This window comes from Calypte anna, chromosome 11 (genome assembly GCF_003957555.1).
Source record: "Calypte anna isolate BGI_N300 chromosome 11, bCalAnn1_v1.p, whole genome shotgun sequence".
NCBI lineage: Eukaryota > Metazoa > Chordata > Aves > Apodiformes > Trochilidae > Calypte > Calypte anna.
The window spans coordinates 7,568,386-7,583,421 of record NC_044257.1 but is presented as its reverse complement, the minus strand read 5'-3'; the positions used below and the strand labels follow the sequence as shown (position 1 = coordinate 7,583,421).

Below are 15,036 nucleotides of genomic sequence, written 5' to 3'. Positions count from 1 at the left end.
AATACTTTGCAAAAATGTTAAAAATTGCCTTCCTTCCCCTAACTCTAAGGCAGCAGTGCAAAGCTTACCTATTGCTTATCTTATTACCTAAAGCTTACCCTTGCTATCAAGTGCTCAGGCAGCCACTACCAGTGCATAGAAGATGGCAATGGTTATTCCATCATAGGGGCTGTGACTCAAGCCTGAATCTTTACTAGATTGCTGCACTCCATCCAATGGTTTAGCCCTCTGATCAGTGTATGTTAGGAGTATTGTTAGAAAACCTGTGAAATAGCAGTGCCTGGAAGCAGTTCATATTCTTTGAAGAACTCTGCTGAGGATATATTAGAGAAGTTTTTTTAATCAAGTTTTAAGTTCTGTTATTTTAATATAGCTCTTTTGTATCTTGTACTGTGGATTCTGGTATTTTGTACTTGGCTATTGTTTTTGTGACTGATTTATTATTTCTTACCTAGAGTGCACTTCAGTTCATTAAGCAGTATTGGAAAATGCATGGCCGTCCACTCTTTGTTGTGCTTATCCGTGAAGACAATATAAGGTAGAGAGAGCTAAAAGCATACTTTGCAGTGTGGTTTTTTCCAAACTGTAGGATTAATGGAGTCCTGTTTCAAATTTCAGAGGGAGCAGATTCAATCCAATATTAGATATGTTGGCAGCCTTTAGAAAGGGCATTGTTGGAGGAGTGAAAGTTCACGTTGACAGAGTACAGGTATGTTTTCTTCTCAAAGTTGTATTTTTACCTATTGTATTAGTACATTCCTTACTTCTTTTGCTTTTCATGTGACTTCTAGTAGTATTTTATTTGGTATCATAAAATTAAGGAGTCAAGAAGACCTTTCATTCATTTATAATCTTTTTTTGTTGGGTGTTTTGTGGTTTTTTTTCATTTAACTACTCTCTCAATGGAACAATGAATTTAAATTGAATGACAACTATATAGTTATCTGTGTTTCTGTATCTTTTAATTTTTTTTTTAATTTTGCATTTCAGACATTAATATCTGGAGCAGTCCTTGAACAACTTGACTTCCTAAGAATCACTGAAACAGAAGAGTAAGCCTATGTGTGAATAATAACGATGAACTGTTTAATAGTTAAAATACTTGATCAATTAGAAAAAAACAAGTTTACTTATTTTTCAGGATTCCTATGTTTAAGAGTTTGGAGGAGTTGGATCTTCCAAAACATTCAAAAGTCAAGAGACAGTCTAGTACTCCAAATGCTTCTGAACTTGAGCAACAACCAGATGTAAATATTAATGACTGGAAAAGCAAGCCAACATATGAAATCCTGCAAAAACTTAATGTAAGAAAAGTTAATAAAAATTTAGTGTTACTTCTTTCTCATTAAAAGAGAAACTGCTTACTGGTACTCTTTTTAACATCAGGCTGTTTATAACATCAGAGTTAGTGTCATGTTCCAATGTTAAATAATATAGTTAGTAACAGAAAACATACACTAAGTATTCTTCTTGGTTTATGTGTCAAGGTAATGATTATCACACTTCATCTGAATCATGGTGAAGCCTCTGCAATCAGCAGTGACAAGGATACAGCATATGTAGGGTATGAAATTGTTGTGAAGTTCCTGTATAACAATGTGTAGATACTTTCTCTTTTTTTAATTAGAAAAAAAAAGGTCCTCAGGTTTAATTTGAAATTTTAATAGCCCTTTTGATTTGCTTCACTGAAAATCTGAAGGCTATTTTGCTTATGTTGATGCTGTTCTCTTTTAGGACTGTAACTGCCTGGCAAGTCAAGCGTTACTCTTGAGTATATTGCTTAAAAGGGAAGGACCAAATTTTATCACTAAGGAAGGTAAGAGTTTCTTTCTTTGCCTATTCTGAATATTTCAGTAAATATCTATATGTTTAGTTACTAAACATGAGCATGAATGATGGCCATATGTGCAAGCAGTTATGTAGCTATTGTCTTTGCCATTTAAAGCAATTTCTGCAATATTGAACACACAAATTCATAGCATGGTGGGAAATTCGCTGCTCAATACATGAACTCTTCCAGAGTGTAGCCTGGTGCTGTATCTGGATGTAATTTTGAACACACAAATATAAAAAATGAGGGATTTGACCTTATGTGGAAAACTGAAAGTAAAGACTTGGTTTTTTTCCAAAGACTGCTTATTAGCTGCTTTTGTATATATCTATATATTTATATATATAGATATTTTCCTCAGAAAGAAGAGGAATGCTAAGAGCAAACAGTATTCTCTCTGTTATTAATCAGTGTAAATTACCACCTCGTGTTATAGAGGCCTGCTTTGTAATTCTGATATAAGACAGCTGGTTATTATGAAGAACTGTCATTTTGACATACATGTACATTATATCCCTATTTTAATATTTTAAATGTAATGGAAAACAGTGTAAAGTGGAATAAAATTAATTGGCTGATAAATTATGCACTGCTGAAATACAATGTGAATCCAAAGTCATGGTCGGAATCAGAGTGTTAGTGGTGAAAATCCTGCTTCAGAGACAACACTTGACTATTACCCATATGTAACACTGGACATCGGAAGCCTCAGTAGCTTTCTTTAGTCCTTTGTAGGCTGTGTCTTTCTTTGCTCTGAATACAACTTGGGGCAGACTTCTGAACCTCTGTAAACAACCAGCATGACCACTTCTGATGATCAGATCATGATGATCTAATCGTTTCTCTTGTATAAACCTTTTGTGCCATCCCATGTGAAACAGTAGATGATGATAACCTTTTCATTATGCACCTTGCATGAAACAGTCTGAGTCACTGACTAAAGTTCTTGTCCTCCTGTGACTGGAGTATACTGAGACTGACATTAAATAATCATACAATCAATAAAACATTAATCTGGAAAAAAACCAAAGAAAAACAAACCACTGAAGAACCCTGGCTGTTCCAACTGACAGGCACAGGCTGTGATTTTGTGAGTCAGCTTCTGGTACTGTTGTTATAGATGAGCTTACTGTTCACCAGTAAATGGCTGGCATGAAAAACACTACCATTCCATCTCAGAATGTAAAATCTAGAAGCTAAATCTATGTAGAAGCTATATAATAGAATGTTTGTCACCATCTTTACCTATAACATAATGGTCCTCACTTTATCCCTGGATAGTTGAAGAGATGTCAGTATAACAAGTTGATAGACTGTTGTCAACTATGGGCTGACAAAAGAATGGTATTGATACCCTGATTTATGTAATTAATGTACTTTGTGCTTTCTCAGAATCCTGGACTACCTACCTACTCAGAAGCAGTGCTCTTCCCATTTCCAGCCTTCTCTTTTTTAGGTCATATCTGTACAGCATGATGCTGCTTTAATACATAACACTTCACAAAATGTTCTCTGAGTTTGGCACACAGAAAATCAGCTTGGAGAAGGAGAGTAGTAAATCAGTAGCATGTATCTCATCAGTCTTGGGTATCTTTCCAGTATCCCCTCTTGTACTTAGCAACAGTGATTATTAGCTTCATAACAGTAGTGTTGTAGTGCACCTAATTGCCAAGGCTAGCTCACAGTCACCTGTTTTTGTGGGCACCTATTTGTGGTTATTCAGGGCAATGCCACCAAAGCAATGAAAGATCCTCTTTCACACTCCACAGCTTCCTGTAAAATGAAAATATCATATCCCACGTGTTTAACCAGATCATCCACTACTGTTATACAGAGTGGAAAACAATTTGTGTCTTGGACATCAGCTATCACAACTATCACAAACATAACACCACTTCAACAAACTCTAGGGTCAAGCACAAGACTTCCCTTTTGTTTCCTGTAGATTTTAGTGCAACAAAAAGGCAAGACAGTGGAGAGAGTATCGACCTCCTGTAACCAAACATAATCTGCAGTTTGAAATTGTACCTTATGGTGGGGGTGTGCTTTTATAGGCCAAATATGCATATAGATAACTTTCCCTAATAGGTTGCAAGAACAGGTGATATCATAGGTCTCCTTACAGCATGAACAGCAAATTTAACTGAAATCTGGTTTGGCTTCTTGCATAAAAACATGCAACTGGCTGAAAGGAGACTTGATTGCATCTCAATTTTAGGTCTTAAGGACAATAGGAAAATGTTTTACTAAAGCTAGTTCAGGATTAACATCTCATCAAATTTACATGATTACTGTTTAAAAACTTGTGCATCTTTTTTGCTTATAGGTTTTTTTTATTATTTTTTAATTTGTTTTTTAATGCATTTAGGTACTGTTGCTGAGCACATTGAAAAAATCTATAGGCGAGCTGGCAGCAAAAAGCTCTGGTTTGTATACATACCTCATTCTTTTTATTTTTCCTAATACTGAGAGAAAGTAAAATGGGAACCTTATACAATTAAAGGCAGGGGAAGGACAGATTTTCTGACAAAATTGTATTGCTTCATTGCAGCTGAAGATCTGATCTCTAATGCTTTTTAAAAATTAAGTATTTTTTTACTATTATCTTTAAAAACATAATAAGATAGGGTTTTTTATGAATGCTGTCACTGACGTACATTTCTCACTGAAATCAAATGACAAAAGAATACTAATATTCTTGTTTCTTACAAAGCAGGGTAAAATATTATCAAAGGCTTTTTGTAGCAAAGCTGGTAATCAAATATAAGTCAGTTAATTTGATACACAAGTTAGTTTATTGCCCTGAGATAATTTGTTATGAGCCTGACAATATTCGTTTGTAACAATAACACTAAAAGGCTTCAGCAAGTATGTCTATATTTACATGTTGTTAATTAATTTCTTTGCCCTGAAACTCAGTTGAAATTTCATTTCTTTTTATCAACAAAGTGAGTTTAACCTGTCCTAAATGCTGTACTTCCACTCTGCAACTATTCCTGACAGATGAGACTTTAAGTATAAAAACTGCTTTTCATTTTTGTGTGTTCATACAGCTAAATAAAAACATAGAACCAAAATACCTTCTTTGTAAAGAATAAAAGTCAAAAGTATTTTTAGAAACAAGATATGTAAATTGTTTTTCATTTCTCTCCCATGATTGCCATGTGCCATACGTATAGGTTGGTGTTGCGCTACAGTGCTGCATTTGCACAGAAATTTTCTTCTTCTATAGGCCCCCATATTACTACTTTACTGGTACATGGGAAACAGGTAAAGTGCCCAGAAGTCTGAAGTAGAGCTCTGTGAAATTTTTTTTTTTTTTCTTTTTTTTTTTTTTGCATCTTTGCATTTTGACAGTATCAGCTAATGAATTTTTTAAATGCTTTGCTCTTGTTTTCACAGCAGTTTTCACAGGAATCAACAGCAACTGGTTTTTTTACTAACATGATAGAATGTTACAACTTGTTCAGTAACTCTGTGGATATCTGATTTGTAGTAGACTCAAATCCTGTGCTAGAAAAGCTCAAATATAGGTCTATCAGATTTTTATTTTGTCAGGAAGTTATCATTTAAGTATAAAACTATGAAAGGTATAAAAGATTTTATACCTTTAACCATCAAATAGATATATTAAAAAAATGTTTTTCTTAGAAGTTACAGCTAGTTTTTAACCTAGGAGTTTACACAGGTCTCTTCATGCTACATATGCAAAATACTACCTCAGCATGGAAAACAAAACAAAGCCTTGGTGTTACATATTGTACTTGCTCTTGCAAAATCTTTCTAACTCTTCCTTAAATGGACTAAAAAATTACCAAGATTATCTTCCAAATTGATGAAAACACCACAGAAGAGAAGCTAGCATCTCTTTCAAGGTGATGCTGAAAAAAGAATGAGAAGCTTTTCATGGAGCTGGTAGTTTAATGAGATCTAACTAGATTTATTTTTGATCCATTTACCTATATCTAGAATACAAAATTAAAATCCATAGAAGATGAAATAAATTTTGATCCCAATTCTGCTTTATAAATAATGTATGTATTTACTGAGTTAGTTTTGAGATGTCTGCTGTGGCAGACTTCAAACTTACCTATGAATTAATTAAAGTAGCTTTTGATATGTAGTGGGATTGCTCTGTTTTCTGCCCTCAGGTCTGTTGTGCGCTTCGCAGCAAGTCTTTTAGGTAAACTAGTGGACAGCCTTGCACCATCTATTACTAATGTTTTAGTTCAGGGCAAGCAGGTAAGTCTTCACTCCTGAGAAATGTATTAAGGAATGATAACAGAGAAACTAAATAAATGGGCTTTTTAATTTTGAAGGCCTCTGTGCTTCTTTTAAAAGTACCCAATGGCTTAAAAATTCCTTACTTAACAAGAAAAGCCCAGAGAAAATAAACTTAAATACTTGCATATACTATGGACTAATGAATTTACTTCTAATTAATGACAGAATACTGAAAAGACAGTTCAGTTTCCAGATAAGGGAAGAGGTATAATTTAACCATCTCCTTAGATGTTGTATATATTCCTCTTTACAAAAGTAGATGGAGTCAAGTTATAAGGCTTCTTTTAAAAGACTTAATGAAGATGAAGGTACTCTTTCTGTAAAGAAGACAGATGGGTGGCAGTTCAGGGTTTTAGTTTTGTGTTCCAAAAAAAAGCTTAACTATGTGATTCTTCCTTTCTTAAGGAGCACTTTTTTCTATCAGCAAAATAATTTAAGTTCATGAAGAGCTGTTTCCAAATAATAGTAATTTAAGCTTATGTATTTTTGTATTAAAATATGTATCTGTGTATACTCAGTGATATGTAATGCTATTATGACAGATTTGTATTTTGTCTTACTCCAGACAGACTGAGGTCTGGGTATGTGATTCTGGCACTTACAAAGCTATAGAGGAAGCTGCACCTGCATGCAGCATGATTTGTAGCTGTTTATTTTCAACTTTTTGACCTAACTTGCCTTCACTGATCCCTTATTATATATAATCCTTTATTATATATAATACTCATCTTTATTACAGAAGAAAAATCAGTATTGCAGTGTTTTACTGGCAGTAGATTAAAAGGAAATCAGAATTTTAACTATTGTTTGTGTTAAAAAGTCTGTTACAAGCAATATATTTTCTTAAAATGAAGGTTACAACCTATAGGATGCTATTAGAAATAAGAAAACAAAACTATTAAATTAATTCCGAATTTTAAGTGAGCTCTACAGCTTAAGTGAAAGACTATCTAAAGCTAGCATATGGTTGTGATAATACAGCTAGTTTTGGAACCAAAGCTGTGGTCTTGCATAGTTTAATTTGGACATATTATATATAATATAAATATATTATATAAATATATATGATATTATATATAATATCAGCATAATATATATAATATATCTATAATGTAAATATATATTATATATAAATATATTCCCTATTTACTGTGGTCTTCAGGTAATTTTATAGTGAACTTTAGGTTTTTTCAATAGCATCAACTAACACTATTAACAAGCATCAGTAACTGACAAAATTGGTTTTGTATTACAAAACTTATCAAAAAGTTTCATTTCTCATTTGCTTCTATGGTGCTTATTCCTCTCCATATCCTCTAAATTGTTTTCTATATACTCTAGGTAACGCTTGGAGCTTTTGGCCAAGAGGAAGTTGTTATTTCTAATCCCTTATCCCCAGCAGTGATTAAGAACATCATCTATGAAAAATGTCATTTACAAGATGAAAGAGAAGCTGTAGTTCAGCAGGAACTTGTCATACATATTGGCTCGATCATCTCAAATTCACCTGAACTTTTCAGTGGCATGCTGAAGATACGGATTGGGTCAGTAAATTATCTTTTGTTGTTGTTACTCCTATTGCAGGGGTACATACATACGTTAGCAGAGATTGTTGCTATGTTACAAAAATGGTTTACATGAGATGAGGAAGAAAAACCTTGTATACTTAAATTTGTATACATACATTTGTATACATAAAAAATAATGTGCCAAAAAATGGGCACATGACTGATCTCAAATTTTCCAGTGACCAGGATAAAATAATGGAGGGGTAGTCCTTGTAATAGCCCATTCAAAACTTTTCTGCAGCTCAATACAGTGAACTATAGGATTTTTCAAAGCTTGAACCCTTTCATGTTAGGGCTTTACACCCAAAAAACAGTGCAGTGGGTCAGAGGCACTCTGTACAGCAAATGAGCAGGGGCAAGGGTGATGCCTCCAGGTCTCCCTGTGTTGCCAGCAGCCAACAGAAATAACTAGAAGTCCTGGCTTCAGTGTGGTGTTGCCTAATAATCTCTTGTACCTTGCACTTTCAATGAATGGTCCTCCAAATCTCAAATTTAAAGCAACATTGAATCAGTTGACCTGACATCTCGGATTTCTGTGTAGTTACTAAGAATCCTTCAGCAAGGACTGTGACTTGACTTCGATAAACAACAGCATTCTGTACCTTGTAGGCTGAATAATTAAATGCCTGTGGAATGGGGCTGTGCTGATGACAAGGTAACTCTTGGGAATAGTCTGATTTTTCTGATAAACAGAATAAGGCTTTTTGACGTTACCCAGATTTGATCAGGTGTTACATGATGGTTTGAAGATAACTTTCCCTTTTGATAGTAATACTACTTTAACTGAAACAACATGCTGAGCTCCACACTCAGTTATATTGCTTCAGATGTAACTATTTATTATTTCGTATATTAGAGGTTGTAGCACTTTTTCTATAATGTGCAGAATAAAATTCAGCATTTTCCTCCAATAATTTGTGTCTCAGATACCTAAGGCTGAAAGATATTTACTGTTGCCACATTCTTATTTAATCTTTCAAAAGGGAGCAGCATAAGAAAGGAAAGTGTGATAGGTTGCAAAAAAGATATTCAAAGGTTGAAATTATAAATAAGCCCTGAAGTCCTTTTACATTAAAAATACAAAAATTAATTTTTATTTATAAACGTAGTCAGCAAAATGCATATACTGTCAGAGCATAATTTGGAGTAGGTATTATAAAATCAAAAGGCAGGTAAATGTTTGCCTTAATGAACATATAATGTAGGGGAATATGCAGTCATGCATATGTCTTCCCTGTGAAAAGCATGCTTCATGACCCATCCATTATCCCTTTGATTTTTGTGTCATATGACAAACAAACACAAAACCTGAGTAAATACCATAATGCAGTAAGAGTGGTAGACTATTAGGTGCATATCTAGCCAAATAAGCAGGATCGTGGGGAATTCTTACGAGCTATTTTGTTGCAGTAATTTTTCATCTTTGGAAACTTTGTATTTAATTAAAGTATTCCTCCCTCTACTTCAGGTGGATTATCCATGCTATGAAGTATGAATTGAAAATCCGTGCTGGAGATATGCCAGCCAAGGACTTATACCAGATGTCCCCTAGTGAAGTGAAGCAGCTTCTGCTGGATATCCTTCAGCCAGAGCAGCAGGGAAGGTAATTAGATGTGTGGGTTTGTGGCACCTGTTTTCATTCATAATAGGCTTGTCAAGTAATTTTCATTCCTGAACTACTCTGTCTACATCTGAAATAACCAGGCATCTGCAATCAGTAATATACTTATTCAAAGAAAGGTAGCTTTTCATTCTTTCACCTGTGTCCAGGTTCTACGATTGTTTCTTTTATATTGCATTTTTGCTTTTCAGCTTTATCTTTGTGGAAGTCTTACTTTATAGTAGTAATCTCTATACTCTGTCAGTAATGTGAAGCATTAAATTACTCAATACCCTATACTTAAGTAACTCTTAAGAACAGTTTTTCTGCTGTTCAGTGCTTTCTTTCTTCTAGCTTATTATATGAATTAAAAACAGATGTTCACTAGCATTCTCAAGAGATAGCATTGCTGCATGAAACTTGTAACCTTTTCTCCAAGCTGTAATTAGTTGCCAAAAAAAGCATTCACTGATACTAAGTGTGCAAGACAAAAGTTAAAATAAAAGTTATTGCCACTTAACTATATTGATAGGAGTAAAGTCAAAAAGTACTCATGTAGGTTTTATTTCTAATTAAGTTAGATTAAACTTTGTCACATATAACTTCTGATAATTTTGGTAGTCCATGACTGAATGGCTGATGGCCTTTTCTCTCAACAAAGAGGAAATGTACTACAAGTGAAATTACTTATGCTCTTGCTCCTCATACCAGTGGGTCAGCAAAGAGCACTCTGGTTGATTGTCAGAAAAAAAGAAAAAAAAAAAATCTCTGCTGCTGTAATACCATGTAATACCACTAGCAATTAATTTGTCATACATGAAGGGTTAGTGGTGTATTTACCTCCCTAACAGTCTCTCCACAACTGACCTTTCTTCAGGTTTACATGGAGGGTAAAATTTTTGCTGTTTTCTTATCTTTTACACTGGACTCTGGGATATGAAGCCATATAGATAGATGTTGCTAGCAGAGTGCAGACTTTCAGATACTCTTTGACCTATTCATATAGGTCGCACGACTGCAAGTTGCATTTTTTAAATGAGCATTGTTCTTCTAATGGTCTGAACAGTTGCAAAGCTCCTCTTGCTCATACAGTTTACAGGACTCTCTTCCCTACCACAGTAATTTAGATAAGTTGGAGTATTTTTTATATCTTCAAATGCTTTGCATTAGAAAAACAGCCTTTTATTTCTATCACAATTTTTCTTTTTTGTTTTTATAAATGTTTTCTTATCCTAGTCCACAACAGAGCTGTACAGAGAATAAGATGGAACTGTCATAGCAGGTACAAGTTTTTGGCAGTTAAGTGTTTTATTGAGTCACTCATAAGTCACTACTTATGAGGCATTCTTTTCTTAATTTGTCATGTAATCCAGTACAGTTATACAGAAAAAAGCCCTACTGCAGGCTTGATTCTGGCAGTGGTAAAACAATTAGAAGTCAATACTAAGCTGAATAAATTTACAGGCCACTTGTTTTCCTACACACCATCATAAAACAACCTCTACCTTCAGCAGTCCTGCTGAAATGCATTTTTCTAACCCAGCATTTCCATTAGAACGAGAGGTATTTATAATCCATTATCCATTGCATTTTGTATTTTATAGATCAGAAATTTAATTGAGTAGTATTTATATAATGAATTTTTTCCTATTATAGTACAATATACTACAATATTATATAATATTGCAATGTGTATAAATTTGGCTGTTAACGAACACCACACAGTGACTTCAGGTGTATGTATATTTCAGTTTATGGCCACTTAAATTTATCAGACATGAGGAATTCAGCCTACTACTGTTACTGTATGGCACTGGGTAGATTTCACAGTTCTGTTCCTCCAGCTGCATAAAGCACAAACACACACATAACAATAACATTCTAACCCTTATATGCTGACCATCTTGATTTTGTTTGCTTTACAGTGTAACTTACCAGAAAGCACAACATATATTGCCTATGCATTATTAATATGTATTTGATGTCACAGCTTATCTTGCTGGCTTACACCACAGAACATGGTTTGGTTCTGCAGCTGTAACAATTTTTTACTTCACGTTCTTTGTTTCCTTTCCCCACAGAAGCTGTCGAAACCGCAGACAGATCGATGGTTGTCTCAATAGAACTCCTGCAGGATTCTATGATCGGGTGTGGCAGATCCTGGAAAGAACCCCTAATGGTTTAATAGTGGCAGGGAAATTTTTACCACAGGTAAAACTAGCAGTTACTTCTGCTCTACCCAACTTTTCATCATGAATTATTGTACCAGTAATGGCTGTTTTATGCTATATGGTCAATTTGTGCCTGCCATGATTAAAAAAAAAAAAAAGTTATTTTCACTTTTTTTTTTCATTCTGAGTAAAATACAAATAGAATAAAATGGCAGTCAGCTATTTCTATTAAAACACATTTATAAAAGTGTAAGTCTTGAATATCCTTTCCCAGTCATGGACACTGAGAAGTAGTCCTTTCTTTTAATTCTACAGTGGTCGTATTTCTAGAGTACTATTTATTTAACAAGCAAACTGGCTTGACCTGGGGCTGGTTTTATTTAATGCAAATGTGCAAATGGTCTTCGAATAAAACTATTCTTTGTTTTTCAGCAACCAACCTTATCGGATATGACAATGTATGAAATGAATTTTTCCCTTCTGGTTGAAGATATGCTGCAAAATATTGACCAGCCAGAATATAGACAAATTATTGTAGAGGTCTGTGGTCTACAATACCTGAATTTTTATAATGCACATAAGTATGTTAAGCTTTTCTTCAATTCTGTAGCCCATACCTTTTCCTGACAATTGTCTAGGTCTAGGGAAAGAATGCTCTGAGATACTGGCTTGTGCTGTGATAGCTCCTTGCTTCCCATTTTGATGAGGCTGTCTATTAAGTTGCTTTATGCCACTGAATCAATTACCTTCCAGTTTCCTTATGTTCCCAGACCTAGCAGTAAAGCAAGAGGCTATTTAAACTCCTTCCTCACCGCTGCACATAACGCAGACTTTCTGAACAAATCAAGAGCATCTGTACCCTTGGTAACTGACATCTGTGCTGGCAGCAGCATTCATTGTTAGTTCCCAAGTACATGCCTGTGGTGCTTCTGAGTATTCCTGCACAGTAAAATCAAATCCATCTCAATTCTGGCTAACAACTAATGGTCATGCTGCTTGCTGGAACATCCCCAAATTTTGCTTTAAGATAACACAACTATTAAAACCCAAGATGACCCATATAGACTCTGCTGCCCAGTTGTAGTTATTATGGCACAATGTTCACCTTCCTGTTTTAAACCTCTTTCAGATATAAGGAATGTAAATTCTCCTGAACTGAAAATTCTAATTGTTTTTTATAAATTTTGTCTCAGCATGATTATACTGTATGTGATTATGAGTCAAAACATCAAATGCTGCTTTTCACCCTCTCCATTGTTTGAGCACAGACTGCACTGTGGCAGTCACACAGTGAACTGAAAAAACTGGAAAAGAACTTCCCTGGCTCTCAAAGTCAGATGTAAATGTCAATCATTTATAAAGTGCCCTTTCCTAGGCAGTCACCAGAAATTGTAACCTTTCATAAAAGCCTGCTATTTCAGTGATTCTTTTATCAAAGTCAGAATTCTATTATCTGTGCACTATTACCTGTGCCATTATTAAATGACTTCCTGCTTGAAAGAGGCATATGCAATTATTAACAGTGCTTTTACATAACCTCAATTTTTAAAAATTAAATTTGAAGTCTTACCATCTTGTTCTGCCTTCCAGTTGTTGATGGTTATATCTGTTATTTTGGAGAGAAATCCTGAGCTAGAGTTCCAGGACAAAGTAGACTTGGACAAAGTAGTGCGAGAAGCATTTCATGACTTTCAGAAAGGCCACGGCAGTTCAAAGGAAGATGGAAAACAAGTGAGTAAAATACTGCTCATTTACAGAATTCATCATTCATATTGTAGTTATAAATACTAATTCTTTGCTGTTCAGCATAAAAAACAAGTGATAGGAGTTTGGAATGGAACACAAATAAGAAACTAATATACCCAAGTGCTGCATAAGTCTGCAAAGAGCCTGTAAGCAGACATAAAAGACAAGCATTTAATTCACTGCTGAATTGTGAATTCAAAATGGTTGGTAAGGAGAGCACTCAGAATGTTATATACCTCTGAAATGAGAGTCTGGGTAAAGCTGAAATAGTTGTAATACTCATTAAAGGGGGAAGAATTAATTAGGGGGAAGACTAGAACAGAGAAGAGATGAGAATAATAAAAAAGAAAAAACTAAAGCTCAGCAAGGGAGTGTGAGCTTAGAATCTTATGTACACAGATAGTAAGAACAGTTTAATAAGCAAAGAACTCATATTGACAGTGCCAGTGTAACAACCTGAAATACAAAGCTGTTCTTAGCTACTGATTTTTGTGTCAGAGTTGCATTCATGATCTAGTAACCTTTTTTATCTCTAAGGCTTAAAATCCAAATAAATTAAACTTGATCATTAAGTAGCTTTTAAGATTTACCTCACTTTAAAGATTTATGTCTTTTTAAGGATTTAAAGTTTTATGTTTTAAGATCTCTAGATGTTCTTGCTACAAGTTCTGGTGTCTCAAAGCTCTGTAATTCTTGAATGAAGAGAAAAAGTTAATTGAACTGATTGAAGGTATAAATATGAGTAGAGCAGTGGGACAAGTCCCTGTGCCACTGAGATGATCTTTCTCACTGTCTGGCATTTTATTGTACACAATATATTCTGAGATATCTGTGCTAGCTCTGAATATTCTATTGATTCATCGCATCATTCATAACAGTGCTTCCTGTTGCTGAATGTAACTCCTTTAAAGATGAGGAAGGATGTGCTCCTTAGGATTTATTTCAGAAGTTACAAGGTTCACTATTTTTACCACAATTTTTTTCTAGTAAGATTTGGCAGCAAACTAGATATCCAACCTTGGCAACATACTATCTTGCACAGTACCTTTGTTTTAAGGACACATTTTTCTTGAAATTATTCTTCTTTTGGCCTGTCCATTTTGGAGGGTAATGACTCTGGTTGCAGCTGTAGCAAAATCAGACTTATCACCCACACAAATGGCCATTAAGAGCCAGCTCTGCACAGTTTCTTGAATATATGCTACTGACTTCGGTGACTAGCTTGAAATCCCCAGTGACCATAGAGAGAAAAATCCTGTGCAAAAGCCAATTTGTATTGGTACTGCTCTATCCTCTATTAAAGTGATAGACTTTTTTCCAAGCCCAGACCTACTTAGAATGATCCCTTTTTGTCTCTTGGAAAGAAATTCCAATTTAGAGTTGCAAATAGTATCTTTAAGGTTGTTGGAAATTCTAGCTCCTTGCACTAAAATTTTCTGGACCCTACTCTCTCGTATTCCCAAGTATATATATGGCCAATGGTTTGCCATTTGCAATAGGATTGCAGCCTATTTAGGACTATTCTAATGATATTCTGTCTCAAGTTTTATGACCAAAAACTGCTAAAAGAGCAGAATTATGATATTCTATGGAACTATTACTGCAAATATTTTGAACTTCGTTAATTTCCTGCTAACATGTAACAAATGTCAAAAGTATTTACTCTGGTAATTTCAAACATACCCTAAAACTATGTGTCCAATATTGTCACCACACAATCTCTGCCCATGATTTAAGAAAAGTAACCAATTCCCTGAATTAAAGTTGAACCTTTACTATAGTAGCCAATATACAAGTTGAGATCAAGCAGATGTTCTATCATTAACTGTGCAAAAC

The 15,036-nt window shown here is 34.6% G+C and overlaps 1 protein-coding gene across 2 annotated transcripts in view; it reads left to right on the top strand.

The window, feature by feature from the left end:
* PHKB (phosphorylase kinase regulatory subunit beta) overlaps window positions 1-15,036 on the top strand; it is a 57,829-nt gene that overhangs the window by 41,293 nt on the left and 1,500 nt on the right. The window contains exons 19-30 of one of the 2 annotated variants that reach the window (XM_030457455.1): window positions 456-538; window positions 619-709; window positions 991-1,052; window positions 1,142-1,304; window positions 1,735-1,816; window positions 4,200-4,257; window positions 5,011-5,101; window positions 7,457-7,659; window positions 9,152-9,286; window positions 11,365-11,494; window positions 11,887-11,994; window positions 13,045-13,185. In XM_030457455.1, the coding sequence (XP_030313315.1) occupies window positions 456-538; window positions 619-709; window positions 991-1,052; window positions 1,142-1,304; window positions 1,735-1,816; window positions 4,200-4,257; window positions 5,011-5,101; window positions 7,457-7,659; window positions 9,152-9,286; window positions 11,365-11,494; window positions 11,887-11,994; window positions 13,045-13,185 (1,347 nt within the window). Of the gene's footprint in view, window positions 1-455; window positions 539-618; window positions 710-990; window positions 1,053-1,141; window positions 1,305-1,734; window positions 1,817-4,199; window positions 4,258-5,010; window positions 5,102-5,982; window positions 6,074-7,456; window positions 7,660-9,151; window positions 9,287-11,364; window positions 11,495-11,886; window positions 11,995-13,044; window positions 13,186-15,036 lie in introns of both variants that reach the window. The other variant, XM_030457454.1, reaches the window with a different exon arrangement.